This window comes from Globicephala melas, chromosome 10 (assembly GCF_963455315.2).
Source record: "Globicephala melas chromosome 10, mGloMel1.2, whole genome shotgun sequence".
NCBI lineage: Eukaryota > Metazoa > Chordata > Mammalia > Artiodactyla > Delphinidae > Globicephala > Globicephala melas.
This window is the reverse complement of record NC_083323.1, coordinates 19,694,194-19,708,028: the sequence shown is the minus strand read 5'-3', so window position 1 is coordinate 19,708,028 and position 13,835 is coordinate 19,694,194. Positions and strand designations below refer to the sequence as shown.

Sequence of the window (13,835 nt, the reverse complement as noted above, 5' to 3'; positions counted from 1 at the left end):
AGGAGCCTGGGAGGGCACAGAGGTTCAGCTGTTCAGGTCCTGAAGCCCAATGTCTAATGGCCCTCCCTCCCACATGCCACAAGGCCCCTCCAATGTAACACCCCAAACTGAGCTCTCAGGGTCCTTCTGAAAACCTCGCTTCTCCCATGAAGCTCTGAGTGTGGTTAATGCCACCACACCCGTCTTTGCTGGTCACATCCACTTCCCCTTTCATTTCTCCTTCCATCTGCTCCAGTAGCTAATAAGTCACCAGGTCGTGCTGAAGGTTTCTCTCAGATGGCTCTGGAACCACTCTCATCACTGGCACCACTGCCAAGGCACTTGTGGAACCTGAGTGTCTTGCTGGGCTACGGCAGCAGCGGCTGAACTGGCTTTCCTGCCTCCGGCTTCCTGTTTAATGTCCACCTGCTACACCTTCCGCTCCCGTGTTCTGCAGACCTGAACCGGGTCCTCCTCCTCAAGACGCGCTCTGCCTCCAGGATAAAGTCCGGCCTCCTCACCAGGGGATCTTTCTCAATCTGGCCTCTGCCTAACTTCCCAGTCTCAGCATCAGGAAAATCCCCACCTGGGCTCTGGCCTCTGAACAGCTGCCTCGGTTCTCTGAAAAGGCCATTTACTTGCAAGCCCCTAGCCCTCTGCTCAAGCTGCTCCCTCCTCTCAGAAAGGTCTTTCCCACTGGCTTCTCTGCTGGAAGAACGGCTGTTCTGTGCACGGCCCCAGCCAAAATGTTTCTATTCTGCAAAGCCGTCTTTGCCTGCAGTACAACCGAAGCCCACATGTTCTCCCAGCACTTTGTACAAACACTTTGTTTGGAAGCAATCACACCCAAACACTAAGTGATTTTAGTCACTCAGTTATCCTTAGCACAGTCCCTGGCACAACAGCAGGTGTTTAATCAACGCTCACTAAAGGGACTGGGAACCCAATGACTGGAAACTCCATTCTCCGGGTGCCCATAATAGAACCAGAAAGTGGGACCCAAGGAAAGAGAGTCCCTTGGAGAACCAGGCTTGAATACTGACGCTCTCCTTCTGTGCTTCCTCTTTCTCACTTTCTCGCTAGCCTCGAAAAGATCAGAAGTCCTCATCTCTGAAGCCAATCGCAGGTGCTGGCATCGTGACAGTGAGCTGCAATGCACACTGTGAATAATTGGCTGTACCCCCAGGAGGTGCCGGCCTCCACAGAGACAAGTCTGGGGAATCCAGATCAACCTCCAACTGGGTGAATGGCGGAGGAGGGGGCGTCCACATGTACCGAGCCTGGTGGTGCTACTGCCCAATTCAAGTTCCTGCGCCCTCAGCGTCTCCTGGCACACACCACTCCACACTGCCCAAAAACTCGTTTGCTGCGGGGTGACCACGACTTGGGCTGGTGATCTTTGGCAGGACACGCCCACCTAGCAGCACATGTGCTGGTCAAACGTACAGATGCGCATATGTCTATAACCGTAGAACCAACAGCTAGGAAGCCAAGAAGCCAAATAAACATTGGCTGAAATGAATGCTAATCTATGGTTTTATCTGCCCAAATCCATACTGAAAATAATTCAGGGAAGGAGGAATATAATATCTATTTTAAAATAACTGCAGATTAAGAAATTACTCAACTCTAATCTAGCCGGGCATCACCATACTTCCAGGTACCATAAAGAAAGTTATGGAGGAAAATATGAAGAAAAGAAAAAGCATAAATGTCATTCATATTACCATGGTATTTACAAAGGTAATACAATGTATCTTAAAACAGTGAAACACTTAAGGGGAAAAGGAAACAAGTTAAACAGGAACTTTGACCGGCAGAGAGAAAACATGGTCCAGACATGAACTAAATAACCGACTCTCCCCGAGTCACAGCTCTCCCTGCCACTACCTCCACCCTTTCACCTCCCAACTGTTAAATGACATCAAGAAGAGCAGGGATTGAGAAGCAGGAAGCTAAACACAGTGGCAGAATTTAAAGAACATTTTTTTTGTAAAATCAAGAAAAGCAGAGCCTAACGAATTCTGAGCCAAGAACTTTATGCCCTCTAGTCTGAGAGAAGAAACATTCACGTTTTACAACCTGGACTGTTTCTGACAGAAAAGCAGGCACCTTGGCATAAGGTCAAAAGGAAAGTACACCCACACGGACTGTGCCCTACATGAATCAGACAGATGGCTCTGAGAACAGGAAATGTTATGGAAAGACATGTCACCATCTCCAAAGTCAACTCGCGAATGGCCTCGGTGGTCAAGCGTGAGGAGTTAATAAGTATAAATACTAAATATGTTAGTGGCTCAACTAGCTATTAATGAATGAAGGTTTCACATTAGCAAATGTTCCAAAAATCTGAAGCATCCCCCCTCTGTGAGTGGAAGCTCTTCATAAATCCACAGGAGCCTGTGTGTACCTACCACCACATGTCTGATTTCCCCCCATCCCCTCCTTCCACGCTTCCACTGCCATCAGGGCTTTTGTCTGCTTTGTCCACTGCTACAGTCTCAGCAGCTAGAACAGCACCTGACACACAGTAGAAGCTCATTTGTTAAACAAATGAATCCTGCTTCTGTCTGGGAAACCAACAAACCAAGTTAAGACTCAGAATTTTGCCCAAATAAAGAGTAAAAAGGGAGGATCTTCTACAAACAAAGAGCTGTCTTCGTGACAACACTGTGACAGAATTGAGACCCTCTTTGCTTATGACTGTCGGCTATTCTATAACAAAGGGGGCCACAGAGAAGAGGCACGCATGAAATGGGATGTGCTACACTAATTGCTCTATTTTCTATGCTCTTACCAGTTTTATTTTAGAAGAAAGATTTTCTGGCAATTTTGTTTTCAGTTGATTTGTTTCCTTGAATGTAGGTGGAAATCCACTCAGGAAAGCCAAATCTTGCATTAGCACTAACCCAGGGACTTCCTTATCTGTTGTCTGAAATAAAAAAGGGAAAAACACAACTCACTTTCCACATCATAAGGCTGGTGAAAACTTACAGCTGAGAAAACTAGTAAATATCTATTGCATCACACAAGCTTCAAAATAAGAATATTACAATTATTTAAATCGATATTCACTAGTACTAGAAAGCTAGGCTTAGAGGAAAAGTAAACATTAAAAAGCCTCTCAAAGTTTTATTTCTCATACTTTTATTCTAATCTACTGCAAAAATACAGTTAATTTAAAGTAACATACCAAATAGCCCCTCCAAACTGTCTGTCTGCTGTTTCCTTTAAAAATTCCAGTGTGGGCATCTTCAACTACAATAGAGAATACAATAAACAAGCATGTTTTTAATGAATACTTAACTATGATGTCTGGCAGGACACTGTGCAAGGCATTTTGAGAGCTGTTAAACCAGTATAATACATGGTCTCAAAGAAAAGGTAGTTGGGGGAGACAAAGTTAACCCATCTAACAAAAGGGGAACAAATGTAAACTGCTGTACAATTAAACGTTAAATTTTGCAATACTGAAGGAGAGACTTGTGTGGGCAGAAGAAACGTAGAAATGACAGACGGACAGAAATCACAGAGGTAGAAGCAAACATCAAACATCGACATCTTTAATTTAAAAAACAAAATTGTTTGACCAGAGTAAAACATCTGGGAGTGGTGGGTACTAGGAAAAAAAGGGCAACCAGAAGGGGGCTTTGAAAGCAATGCCAGTGGCATTTAGATTAACGGCAGGGAGCCACTTAGGACTCTCCTAAGGTTCCTCCAGAGTCACAGTGAATTCCTAAAATTCATCAGGTAATGTGATTAGAGCAGATTAAGTTGGGGGTGAGGTGGGTGATGACACAGCCCTACGGGGAGAGAGTTCTAAAGTGATGGGAACAAATGAGATCAGCAAACCTGCTGATATTCGGGGACCATGGAAAACAGGACAGGTTGGAAGGCTGCAATTCTGATCCTCAAAATGGGCACAGAAAGCAGGGTCTGCAGATTATAGCCTGCAAGATGGGTGTTGATCCCGAGCAAGAGTCTCTAATGTATCAGAAAAATACAGTTGGTGAGCACTGGAGAAAAGGAAGTCCTCACAATATACTGTTTATCTTTAAAGAAAGTACTGGGCACTAAGAGCATGAGTTCATTATGGGTAAATTTATCAGATACACACCTCACTCTGCCTCCGTCTGTCTGTCTGTCTGTCTCTCCCCATTGGTATGGTGGATTCTATACTGGTAAATCAGACAATTCGAATAGATGAGCAATATGTATTTGTACATAATCTCAGGAAGGCAGCTAAACAACACATGGCATCTTTGTGGATTTCACAGACACCAGATCTCAAGTTAGGCGGATTATAACCAATTCTGATCAGGGAGTGTAAAATTGTAAAAGCCACAATCAGCCTAGAGGGGAGTTCTGGAGGTCTGCTATAGGTCTGCTCAACAATCCATCAGAGTTTTGGAAGATACAGAAGGCATGCTTGTGAAATGTGTGGGCTTACACGGAGCCAACAGAGAAGCTACTATCCTGGATAACAGACTAAGGGTTCCCCAAAGTCCTTGACTGTTTGGAGCAATCAGTCAAATCTAGCAAAATAAAATCTCTTACAAACGAAGGTAAGATCTTTAACTTGGCAACAAGCCAAGTAAAAATTAAAAGGAGTACTTTAAAAAACATTTTTTTAAAATAAATAAAAGGGGTATTTGAGCATTAGCACATGTAAGATTTTTAAAAAGACTTAGGAGTTTTAGCGGACAGTGAGTTCAGTATGAGGCAGTAATGCTCAGGCCACACTGAGTTTCCATCCCAGTTTTGTGCTTTTAAGCAGAAGAAGAGGCTTAGAGTAAGAAGGGTGACATTCCCCAATACCAACCCATCAGGAAACCCTGTTGAGCTGACCTTCAAAATGTCCACAGTCCAACCACTTCTCACCACCACTCTGATCCAAGCCCCCTTCCTTCCTGCCTGAATTATTACAAGCTTTGCCCCTCCTCAGTCTATTCCCACCACAGCAGCCAGACTGATCCTTCTGGAATGTAAGTCAGATCACATTACTCCTCTACTCAAACCCTCCAATGATTGATTCCTCACCGCACTGTGACTGGAAGCTAAAGCCCGTTGTGGTTACTGAGGCCTGTACCATTTGGTCTCTGTGACTTCTCTGGGCTCATCTCTTGCCTTCTCCCCCTTGGTTCACTCTATTCCAGCCACACTGGCCTCCCTGCTCTTCTTCAAACATGTCAGACACCCTCCTGCCTCAGGACGCTTGCACTGGCTTACTTATATAAGTATATATGTGTATATATATATATACACTTACCTTATATATAGGGAATATATGGAGAATCACTCCTTCCCCACATATTCATGTTGCTGGCTCTCTCACCTCCTTTAAATTTTCACTCAAAAATCGCCTTCTTGGGGAGTCTGCCCTACCACTCAATTTCCCCTGCTCAATTTTTCTCTACAGCATTTATCTTCTACAAACTATATAATTTACTTGTACGTTGTATCAATTGTCTGGCTCCCTCTGCCAAGATGTAAATATTTTTTAAAATTTATTTATTTTTTAAATTTTTGGCTGTGTTGGGTCTTTGTTGCTGTGCGCGGGCTTTCTCTGGTTGCACCGAGCAGAGGCTATTCTTCATTGTGGTGCACGGGCCTCATTGCAGTGGCTTCTCTTGCTGTGAAGCACAGGCTCTAGGCATGTGGGCTTCAGTAGTTGTGGCATGCAGGCTCAGTAATTGTGGCACACGAGCTCTAGAGCGCAGGCTCAGTAGTTTTGGTGCACAGGCTTAGTTGCTCCGCGGCATGTGGGATCTTCCCAGGCCAGGGCTCGAACCCGTGTCCCCTGCACTGGCAGGCGGATTCTTAACCACTGTGCCACCAGGCAAGCCGCCCAAGATGTAAATTTGCTAAGGGCCGAGATTTCTGTCCATCTGCTCACTGCTGCATCTTCAGCACTGAGTAGTACATGGCACATAGTATGCGCTCAGTAAACACTTCACAAATGAAGAGTCCTGATCTCTTTGAAGACTGAACCACACTGAAACAGAATGTTCAATTCCAGTTGAAACACTTTTAAAGTAATAGAAACTGAAGCTCATTCTGAGAAGAGCAAACTAGGGTGCAGACAAGCCCCTAAGAGACAGCTAAAGGAAGAAGAAGAAATGTCACACAGGAAAGGGATTACACTCGTTCTGTAGGATCCCAATGGGTATAAATTTGATCAGTGTGAGAGAGCTATAAGGAGGCACTTTGTAATTCCTTGTAAAAGTCAATGTAGTCCAGAGGTAAAATCAAGTGTCACAGGAGGAAATTCATTTCCTAAACATCAAAGGGATAAGCCTGACTGGAAAAACCATTTTGCTGAGGAGACGCAGGCCCCGGCTGCAGGGCAGGATGGCTGACTGCAGGAGGACTGTCCAATCGGTGGACACAAGGGAAGTGGCAGGGTAACCGGGACAGAAATGACACATTTGAGAAGGAAAAAAATCAACAGATCTCAATGATTAACTGGAAAGAGGCTAAATGATTTTTTTTTTTTTGCGGTACACGGGCCTCTCACTGTTGTGGCCTCTCCCGTTGCGGAGCACAGGCTCCGGACGCGCAGGCTCAGCGGCCATGGCTCACGGGCCCAGCCGCTCCGCGGCACGTGGGATCTTCCTGGACCGGGGCACAAACCCGTGTCCTCTGCATTGGCAGGCGGACTCTCAACCACTGCGCCACCAGGGAGACCCTAAATGAGATTTTTTAAAAATGCCAAACATGGCTAAAATTTTTTAATCTACATCAGGGTTTGGCAGTCCATGGTCTAAAATCTAGCCACTGCCGAATTTAGTATGGCCCCAAGCTAAAGACAATTTTGACATTTAAAAATGGTTAAATGTTTATACAAATACCTACATAATATCTGCCATTTTGCCTCTTGGCCCACAAGGCCTAAAATACTTACTACCTGGTCCTTTAACAAAGAATTTTGTGGGCTTCCCTGGTGGCGCAGTGGTGAAGAATCTGCCCGCCAATGCAGCAGACATGGGTTCGAGCCCTGGTCCAGGAAGATCCCACATGCTGTGGAGCAACTAAGCCCATGTGCCACAACTACTGAGCCTGTGTGCGCGCTAGTGCCCGTGAGCCACAATTACCGAGCACACGTGCCACAACTACTGAAGCTCACGCGCCTAGAGCCCATGCTCTGCAACAAGAGAAGCCACTGCAGTGAGAAGCGCACACACCACAACGAAGTGCAGCCCCCACTCGACGAAACTAGAGAAAGCCCGCGCACAGCAACGAAGACCCAACACAGCCAAAAATAAATTAAAAAAACAACAACTCAGCTTTAAGAAAGAAAGAATTTTGTGATCCTGGATCTCAATAACTAAGGATGCTAAAGAGTGAGTTTCTGGGGCTTCCCTGGTGACGCAGTGGTTGGGAATCTGCCTGCCAATGCACGGGACACGGGTTCGAGCCCTGGTCTGGGAAGATCCGCCGCGGAGCAACTAGGCCCATGAGCCACAACTACTGAGCTGCGCGTCTTGAGTTCGTGCTCTGCAACAAGAGAGGCCGCGACAGAGAGAAGCCCGTGCACGGCGATGAAGAGTGGCCCCCGCTCGCCACAACTAGAGAAAGCCCTCGCACAGAAACGGAGACCCAACACAGCCAAAAATAGATAGATAAACAAATAAATAAAAATTTAAAAAAAAAAAAGGGCTTCCCTGGTGGCGCAGTGGTTGAGAGTCCGCCTGCCGATGCAGGGGACACAGGTTCGTGCCCCGGTCCGGGAGGATCCCACACGCCGCAGAGCGGCTGGACCCGTGAGCCATGGCCGCCAAGCCTGCGCGTCCGGAGCCTGTGCTCCGCGGCGGGAGGGGCCACGGCAGTGGGAGGCCCGCGTGCCGGAAAAAAAAAAAAAAAAAGGAAAAAAAAAAGAGTAAGCTTGTGGCCCACTAAAAATGGATGCGCCATGAAGGCAGGAATGTGCCTTTTCTTTTTCTCCGCTGTTTGCCTACAACAACCACCAACTCAGAGCAGTGGCTCGACAAATCTTTACTGAATGAATCAATATAATAGGATAGTCAAATAAAAACCCAAGTGAAAATTCAAAAACAGTGTTCAGAAGACTGTCATTTAACACAGATTTTACTTATACCAAAATTTATAATCTTTTATGTCTCTGATATGTTATAAAATTAGTGGAGATAAACCCAAGATTCTCTCCATAGACGTTATAACTGAGTTATAACTGCTCACATAGTGTCATTCTTTTTTCTCTTCAGGAGAAGTGTTATTAGAGTACCTTAATTTAAAGAAACCTCAATTTAAAAAACAAAGCTAGTGGGAAAGGAGCCAAGATGGAGGAGTAGAAGGACGTGCTCTCACTCCCTCTTGTGAGAACACCAGAATCACAACTAGTTGCTGGACAATCATCAAGATGAAGACACTGGAACTCATCAAAAAAGTTACCCCACAACCAAAGACAAAGGAGAAGCCACAAAGAGATGGTAGGAGGGGCGCAATCACAGTAAAATCAAATCCCATAACTGCTGGGTGGGTGACTCACAGACTGGAGAACACTTATACCACAGAAGTCCACCCACTGGAGTGAAGGTTCTGAGCCATATGACAGGTTTCCCAACCTGAGGGTCCGGCAATGAGAGGAGGAATTCCGAGAGAATCAGACTTTGAAGGCTACTGGGATTTCACTGCAAGATTTCAACAGCACTGGGGGAAACACAGACTCCACTCTTGGAGGGCACACACAAAGTACTGTGTGCATCGGGACCCAGGGCAAGGAGCAGTGACCCCAGGGGAAGGACCAGTGACAGCAGAGGAGACTAAACCAGACCTACCTGCTAGTGTTGGAGGGTCGCCTGCAGAGGCAGGGGTGGCTGTGGCTCACTGTGGGGAAAAGGACACCGGAAGCAGAAGTTCTGGGAAGTACTCCTTGGTGTGAGCCCTCCCAGAGTCTGTCCTTAGCCCCACCAAAGAGCCAAGGTAGACTCCAGTGTTGGGTTGCCTCAGGCCAAACAACCAACAGGGAGGGAACACAGCCCCACCAAACAGTCAAGTGGATTAAAGTTTTACTGAGCTCTGCCCACCAGAGCAACAGTCAGCTCTACCCACGACCAGTCCCTCCCATCAAGCCTCTTAGATAGCCTCATCCACCAGAGGGCAGACAGCAGAAGCAAGAAGAACGACAATCCTGCAGCCTGTGGAACAAAAACCACATTCACAGAAAGATAGACAAGCTGAAAAGGCAGAGGGCTATGCACCAGATGAAGGAACAAGATAAAACCCCAGAAAAACAACTAAATGGAGTGGAGATAGGCAACCTTCCAGAAAAAGAATTCAGAATAATGATAGTGAAGATGATCCGGGACCTTGGAAAGAGAATGGAGGCAAAGATCGAGAAGATGCAAGAAATGTTTAACAAAGACCTAGAAGAATTAAAGAACAAACAAACAGAGATGAACAATACAATAACTGAAATGAAAACTACACTAGAAGGAATCAATAGCAGAATAACTGAGGCAGAAGAACAGATAAGTGACCTGGAAGACAGAATGGTGGAATTCACTGCTGAAGAACAGAATAAAGAAAAAAGATTGAAAAGAAATGAAGACAGCCTAAGAGGCCTCTGGGACGACATTAAACACAACAACATTTGCATTATAGGGGTCCCAGAAGGAGAAGAGAGAGACAAAGGACCAGAGAAAATATTTGAAGAGATTATAGTTGAAAACTTCCCTAATATGGGAAAGGAAATAGTCACCCAAGTCCAGGAAGCACAGAGAGTCCCATACAGGATAAACACAAGGAGAAACATTCTGAGACACATAATAATCAAATTGGCAAAAATTAAAGACAAAGAAAAATTATTGAAAGCAGCAAGGGAAAAACGACAAATAACATACAAGAGAACCTCCCATAAGGTTAACAGCTGATTTCTCAGCAGAAACTCTATAAGCCAGAAGGGAGTGGAATGATATACTTAAAGTGATGAAAGGGAAGAACCTACAACCAAGATTACTCTACCAAGGATCTCATTCAGATTCGATGGAGAAATCAAAAGCTTTACAGACAAGCAAAAGCTAAGAGAATTCAGCACCAACCAAACCAGCTCTACAACAAATGCTAAAGGAACTTCTCTAAGTGGGAAACACAGGAGAAGAAAAGGACCTACAAAAAAAAAACCCGAACAATTAAGAAAATGCTCATAGGAACATACATATCAATAATTACCTTAAACATGAATGGATTAAACGCTCCAACCAAAAGACACAGGCTTGCTGAATGGATACAAAAACAAGACCCAAATATATGCTGTCTACAAGAGACCCACTTCAGACCTAGGGACACATACAGACTGAAAGTGAGGGGATGGAAAAAGATATTCCATGCAAATGGAAATCAAAAGAAAGCTGGGGTAGCAATACTCATATCAGATAAAATAGACTTTAAAATAAAGAATGTTACAAGAGACAATGAAGGACACTATATAATGATCAAGGGATCAATCCAAGAAGAAGACATAACAATTATAAATATATATATGCACCCAACATAGGAGCACCTCAATACATAAGGCAACTGCCAATAGGTATAAAAGAGGAAATCGACAGTAACACAATAACAGTGGGGGACTTTAACACCTCACTACACCAATGGAAAGATCATCCAAAATGAAAATAAATAAGGAAACAGAAGCTTTAAATAACACAACAGACCAGATAGATTTAATTGATATTTTTAGGACGTTGCATCCAAAAACAGCACATTACACTTCCTTCTCAACTGCGCATGGAACATTCTCCAGGATAGATCACACCTTGGGTCACACATCAAGTCTCAGTAAATTTAAGAAAACTGAAATCATATCAAGCATCTTTTCTGACCACAACGCTATGAGATTAGAAATGAATTATAGGGGAAAAAACGTAAAAAACAAGAACACATGGAGGCTAAACAATACGTTACTAAATAACCAAGAGATCACTGAAGAAATCAAAGAGGAAATCAAAAAATACCTAGACACAAATGACAAAGAAAACACGATGATCCAAAAACTACGGGATGCAGCAAAAGCAGTTCTAAGAGGTAAGCTTATAGTTATACAAGCCTACCTCAAGAAACAAGAAAAATCTCAAACAATCTAACCTTACACCTAAAGGAACTAGAGAAAGAAGAACAAACAAAACCCAAAGTTAGCAGAAGGAAGAAATCATAAACATCAGAGCAGAAATAAATGAAATAGAAACAAAGAAAACAACAGCAACAATCAATAAAACTAAAAGCTGGTTCTTTGAGAGGATAAACAAAATTGATAAACTATTATCCAGACTCATCAAGAAAAAGAGGGAGAGGACTCAAATCAATAAAGTTAGAAATGAAAACGGAGAAGTTACAACAGACACCGGAGAAATACAAAGCATCCTAAGAGACTACTACAAGCAACTCTATGCCAATAAAATGGACAACCTGGAAGAAATGGACAAATTCTTTGAAAGGTATAACCTTGCAAGACTGAACCAGGAAGAAATAGAAAATATGAACAGGCCAACCACAAGTAGAAATTGAAACTGTGATTAAAAATCTTCCAACAAACAAAAGTCCAGGACCAGATGGCTTCACAGGTGAATTCTATCAAACATTTAGAGAAGAGCTAACACCCATCCTTCTCAAACTCTTCCCAAAAAGTACAGAGGAAAGAACACTCCCAAACTCATTCTATGAGGCCACCATCACCTTGATACCAAAACCAGACAAAGATACTACAAGAAAAGAAAATTACAGACCAATATCACTGATGAATATAGATGCAAAAATCCTCAATAAAACACTAGCAAACAGAATCCCCACAACACATTAAAAGGATCAAACACCATAATCAAGTGGGATTTACCCCAGGGATGCAAGGATTCTTCAATATATGCAAATCAATCAATGTGATAAACCATATTAACAAACTGAAGAAGAAAAACCATATGATCATCTCAATAGATGCAGAAAAAGCTTTTGACAAAATTCAACACCCATTTATGATAAAAACTCTCCAGAAAGTGGGCATAGAGGGAACCTACCTAAACATAATAAAGGCCATATACGACAACCCCACGGCAAACATCATTCTCAATGATTCTCAATGATGTTTTTCAGTGAAAAACTGAAAGCATTTCCCCTAAGATCAGGAACGAGACAAGGATGTCCACTCTCACCACTATTATTCAACATAGTTTTGGAAGTCTTAGCCATTGCAATCATAGAAGAAAAAGAAATAAAAGGAATACAAATAGAAAAGAAGAAGTAAAACCGTCACTGTTTGCAGACATGATACTATACATAGAGAAACCTAAAGATGCCACCAGAAAACTACTAGGGCTAATCAATGAATTTGGTAAAGTTGCAGGATACCAAATTAATGCACAGAAATCTCTTGCATTCCTATACAGTAATGATGAAAAATCTGAAAGAGAAATTATGGAAACACTCCCGTTTACCATTGTAACAAAAAGAATAAACCTACCTAGGGAAACAAAAGACCTGTATGCAGAGAACTATAAGACACTGATGAGAGAAATTAAAGATGATACCAACAGATGGAGAGATATACCATGTTCTTGGACTGGAGGAATCAATATTGTGAAAAGGACTATACTACCCAAAGCAATCTACAGATTCAATGCAATTCCTATCAAATTGCCAATGGCATTTTTTACGGAACTAGAACAAATCATCTTAAAATTTGTATGGAGACACAAAAGACCCCGAGTAGCCAAAGCAGTCTTTAGGGAAATAACCGGAGCTGGAGGAATCAGACTCCCTGACTTCAGACTATACTACAAAGCTACAGTAATCAAGACAATATGGTACTGGCACAAAAACAGAAACATAGATCAACGGAACAAGATAGAAAGCCTAGAGATAAACCCACGCACCTATGGTCAACTAATCTATGACAAAGGAGGCAGGGATATACAATGGAGAAAAGACAGTCTCTTCAATAAGTGGTGCTGGGAAAACTGGACAGCTACATGTAAAGGAATGAAATTAGAACACTCCCTAACACCATACACAAAAGTAAACTCAAAATGGATTGGAGACCTGTATGTAAGACGAGACACTATAAAACTCTTAGAGGAAAACATAGGAAGAACACTCTTTGACATAAATCACAGCAAGATCTTTTTTGATCCATCTCCTAGAGTAATGGAAATAAACACAAAAATAAACAAATGGGACCTAATGAAACTTCAAAGCTTTTGCACAGCAAAGGAAACCATAAACAAGACAAAAAGACAACCCTCAGAATGGGAGAACATATTTGCAAACGAATCAACAGACAAAGGATTAATCTCCAAGATATATAAACAGCTCATGCAGCTCAATATTAAAGAAACAAAAAACCCAATCCAAAAATGGGCAGATGACCTAAATAGACATTTTTCCAAAGAAGACATACAGATGGCCAAGAGGCACATGAAAAGCTGCTCAACATCACTAATTATTAGAGAAATGCAAATCAACACTACAATGAGGTATCACCTCACACCAGTTAGAATGGGCATCATCAGAAAATCTACAAATGAGAAATGCTGGAGAGGGTGTGGAGAAAAGGGAGCCTTCTTACACTGTTGGTGGGAATGTAAACTGATACAGCAACTATGGAGAACAGTATGGAGGTTCCTTAAAAAAATGAAAAAAAGAATTACCATATGATCCAACAATCCCTCCACTGGGCATATACACAGAGAAAACCATAATTCAAAAACACACATGCACCCCTATGTTCATTGCAGCACTATTTACAATAGCCAGGTCATGGAAGCAACCTAAATGCCCATCGACAGATGAATGGAAAAAGAAGTTGGGGTGCATATATAGAATGGAATATTACTCAGCCATAAAAA

The 13,835-nt window shown here is 42.9% G+C and overlaps 1 protein-coding gene across 5 annotated transcripts in view; it reads right to left on the bottom strand.

The window, feature by feature from the left end:
* GNPTAB (N-acetylglucosamine-1-phosphate transferase subunits alpha and beta) overlaps positions 1-13,835 on the bottom strand; it is an 82,034-nt gene that overhangs the window by 26,166 nt on the left and 42,033 nt on the right. For all 5 annotated transcript variants that reach the window (XM_030856249.3, XM_030856250.3, XM_030856252.3 and 2 more), the window contains 2 exons: positions 3,173-3,237; positions 2,777-2,911 (listed from right to left, as the gene is read on the bottom strand). In XM_030856249.3, the coding sequence (XP_030712109.2) occupies positions 2,777-2,911; positions 3,173-3,237 (200 nt within the window). The remainder of the gene's footprint in view (positions 1-2,776; positions 2,912-3,172; positions 3,238-13,835) is intronic.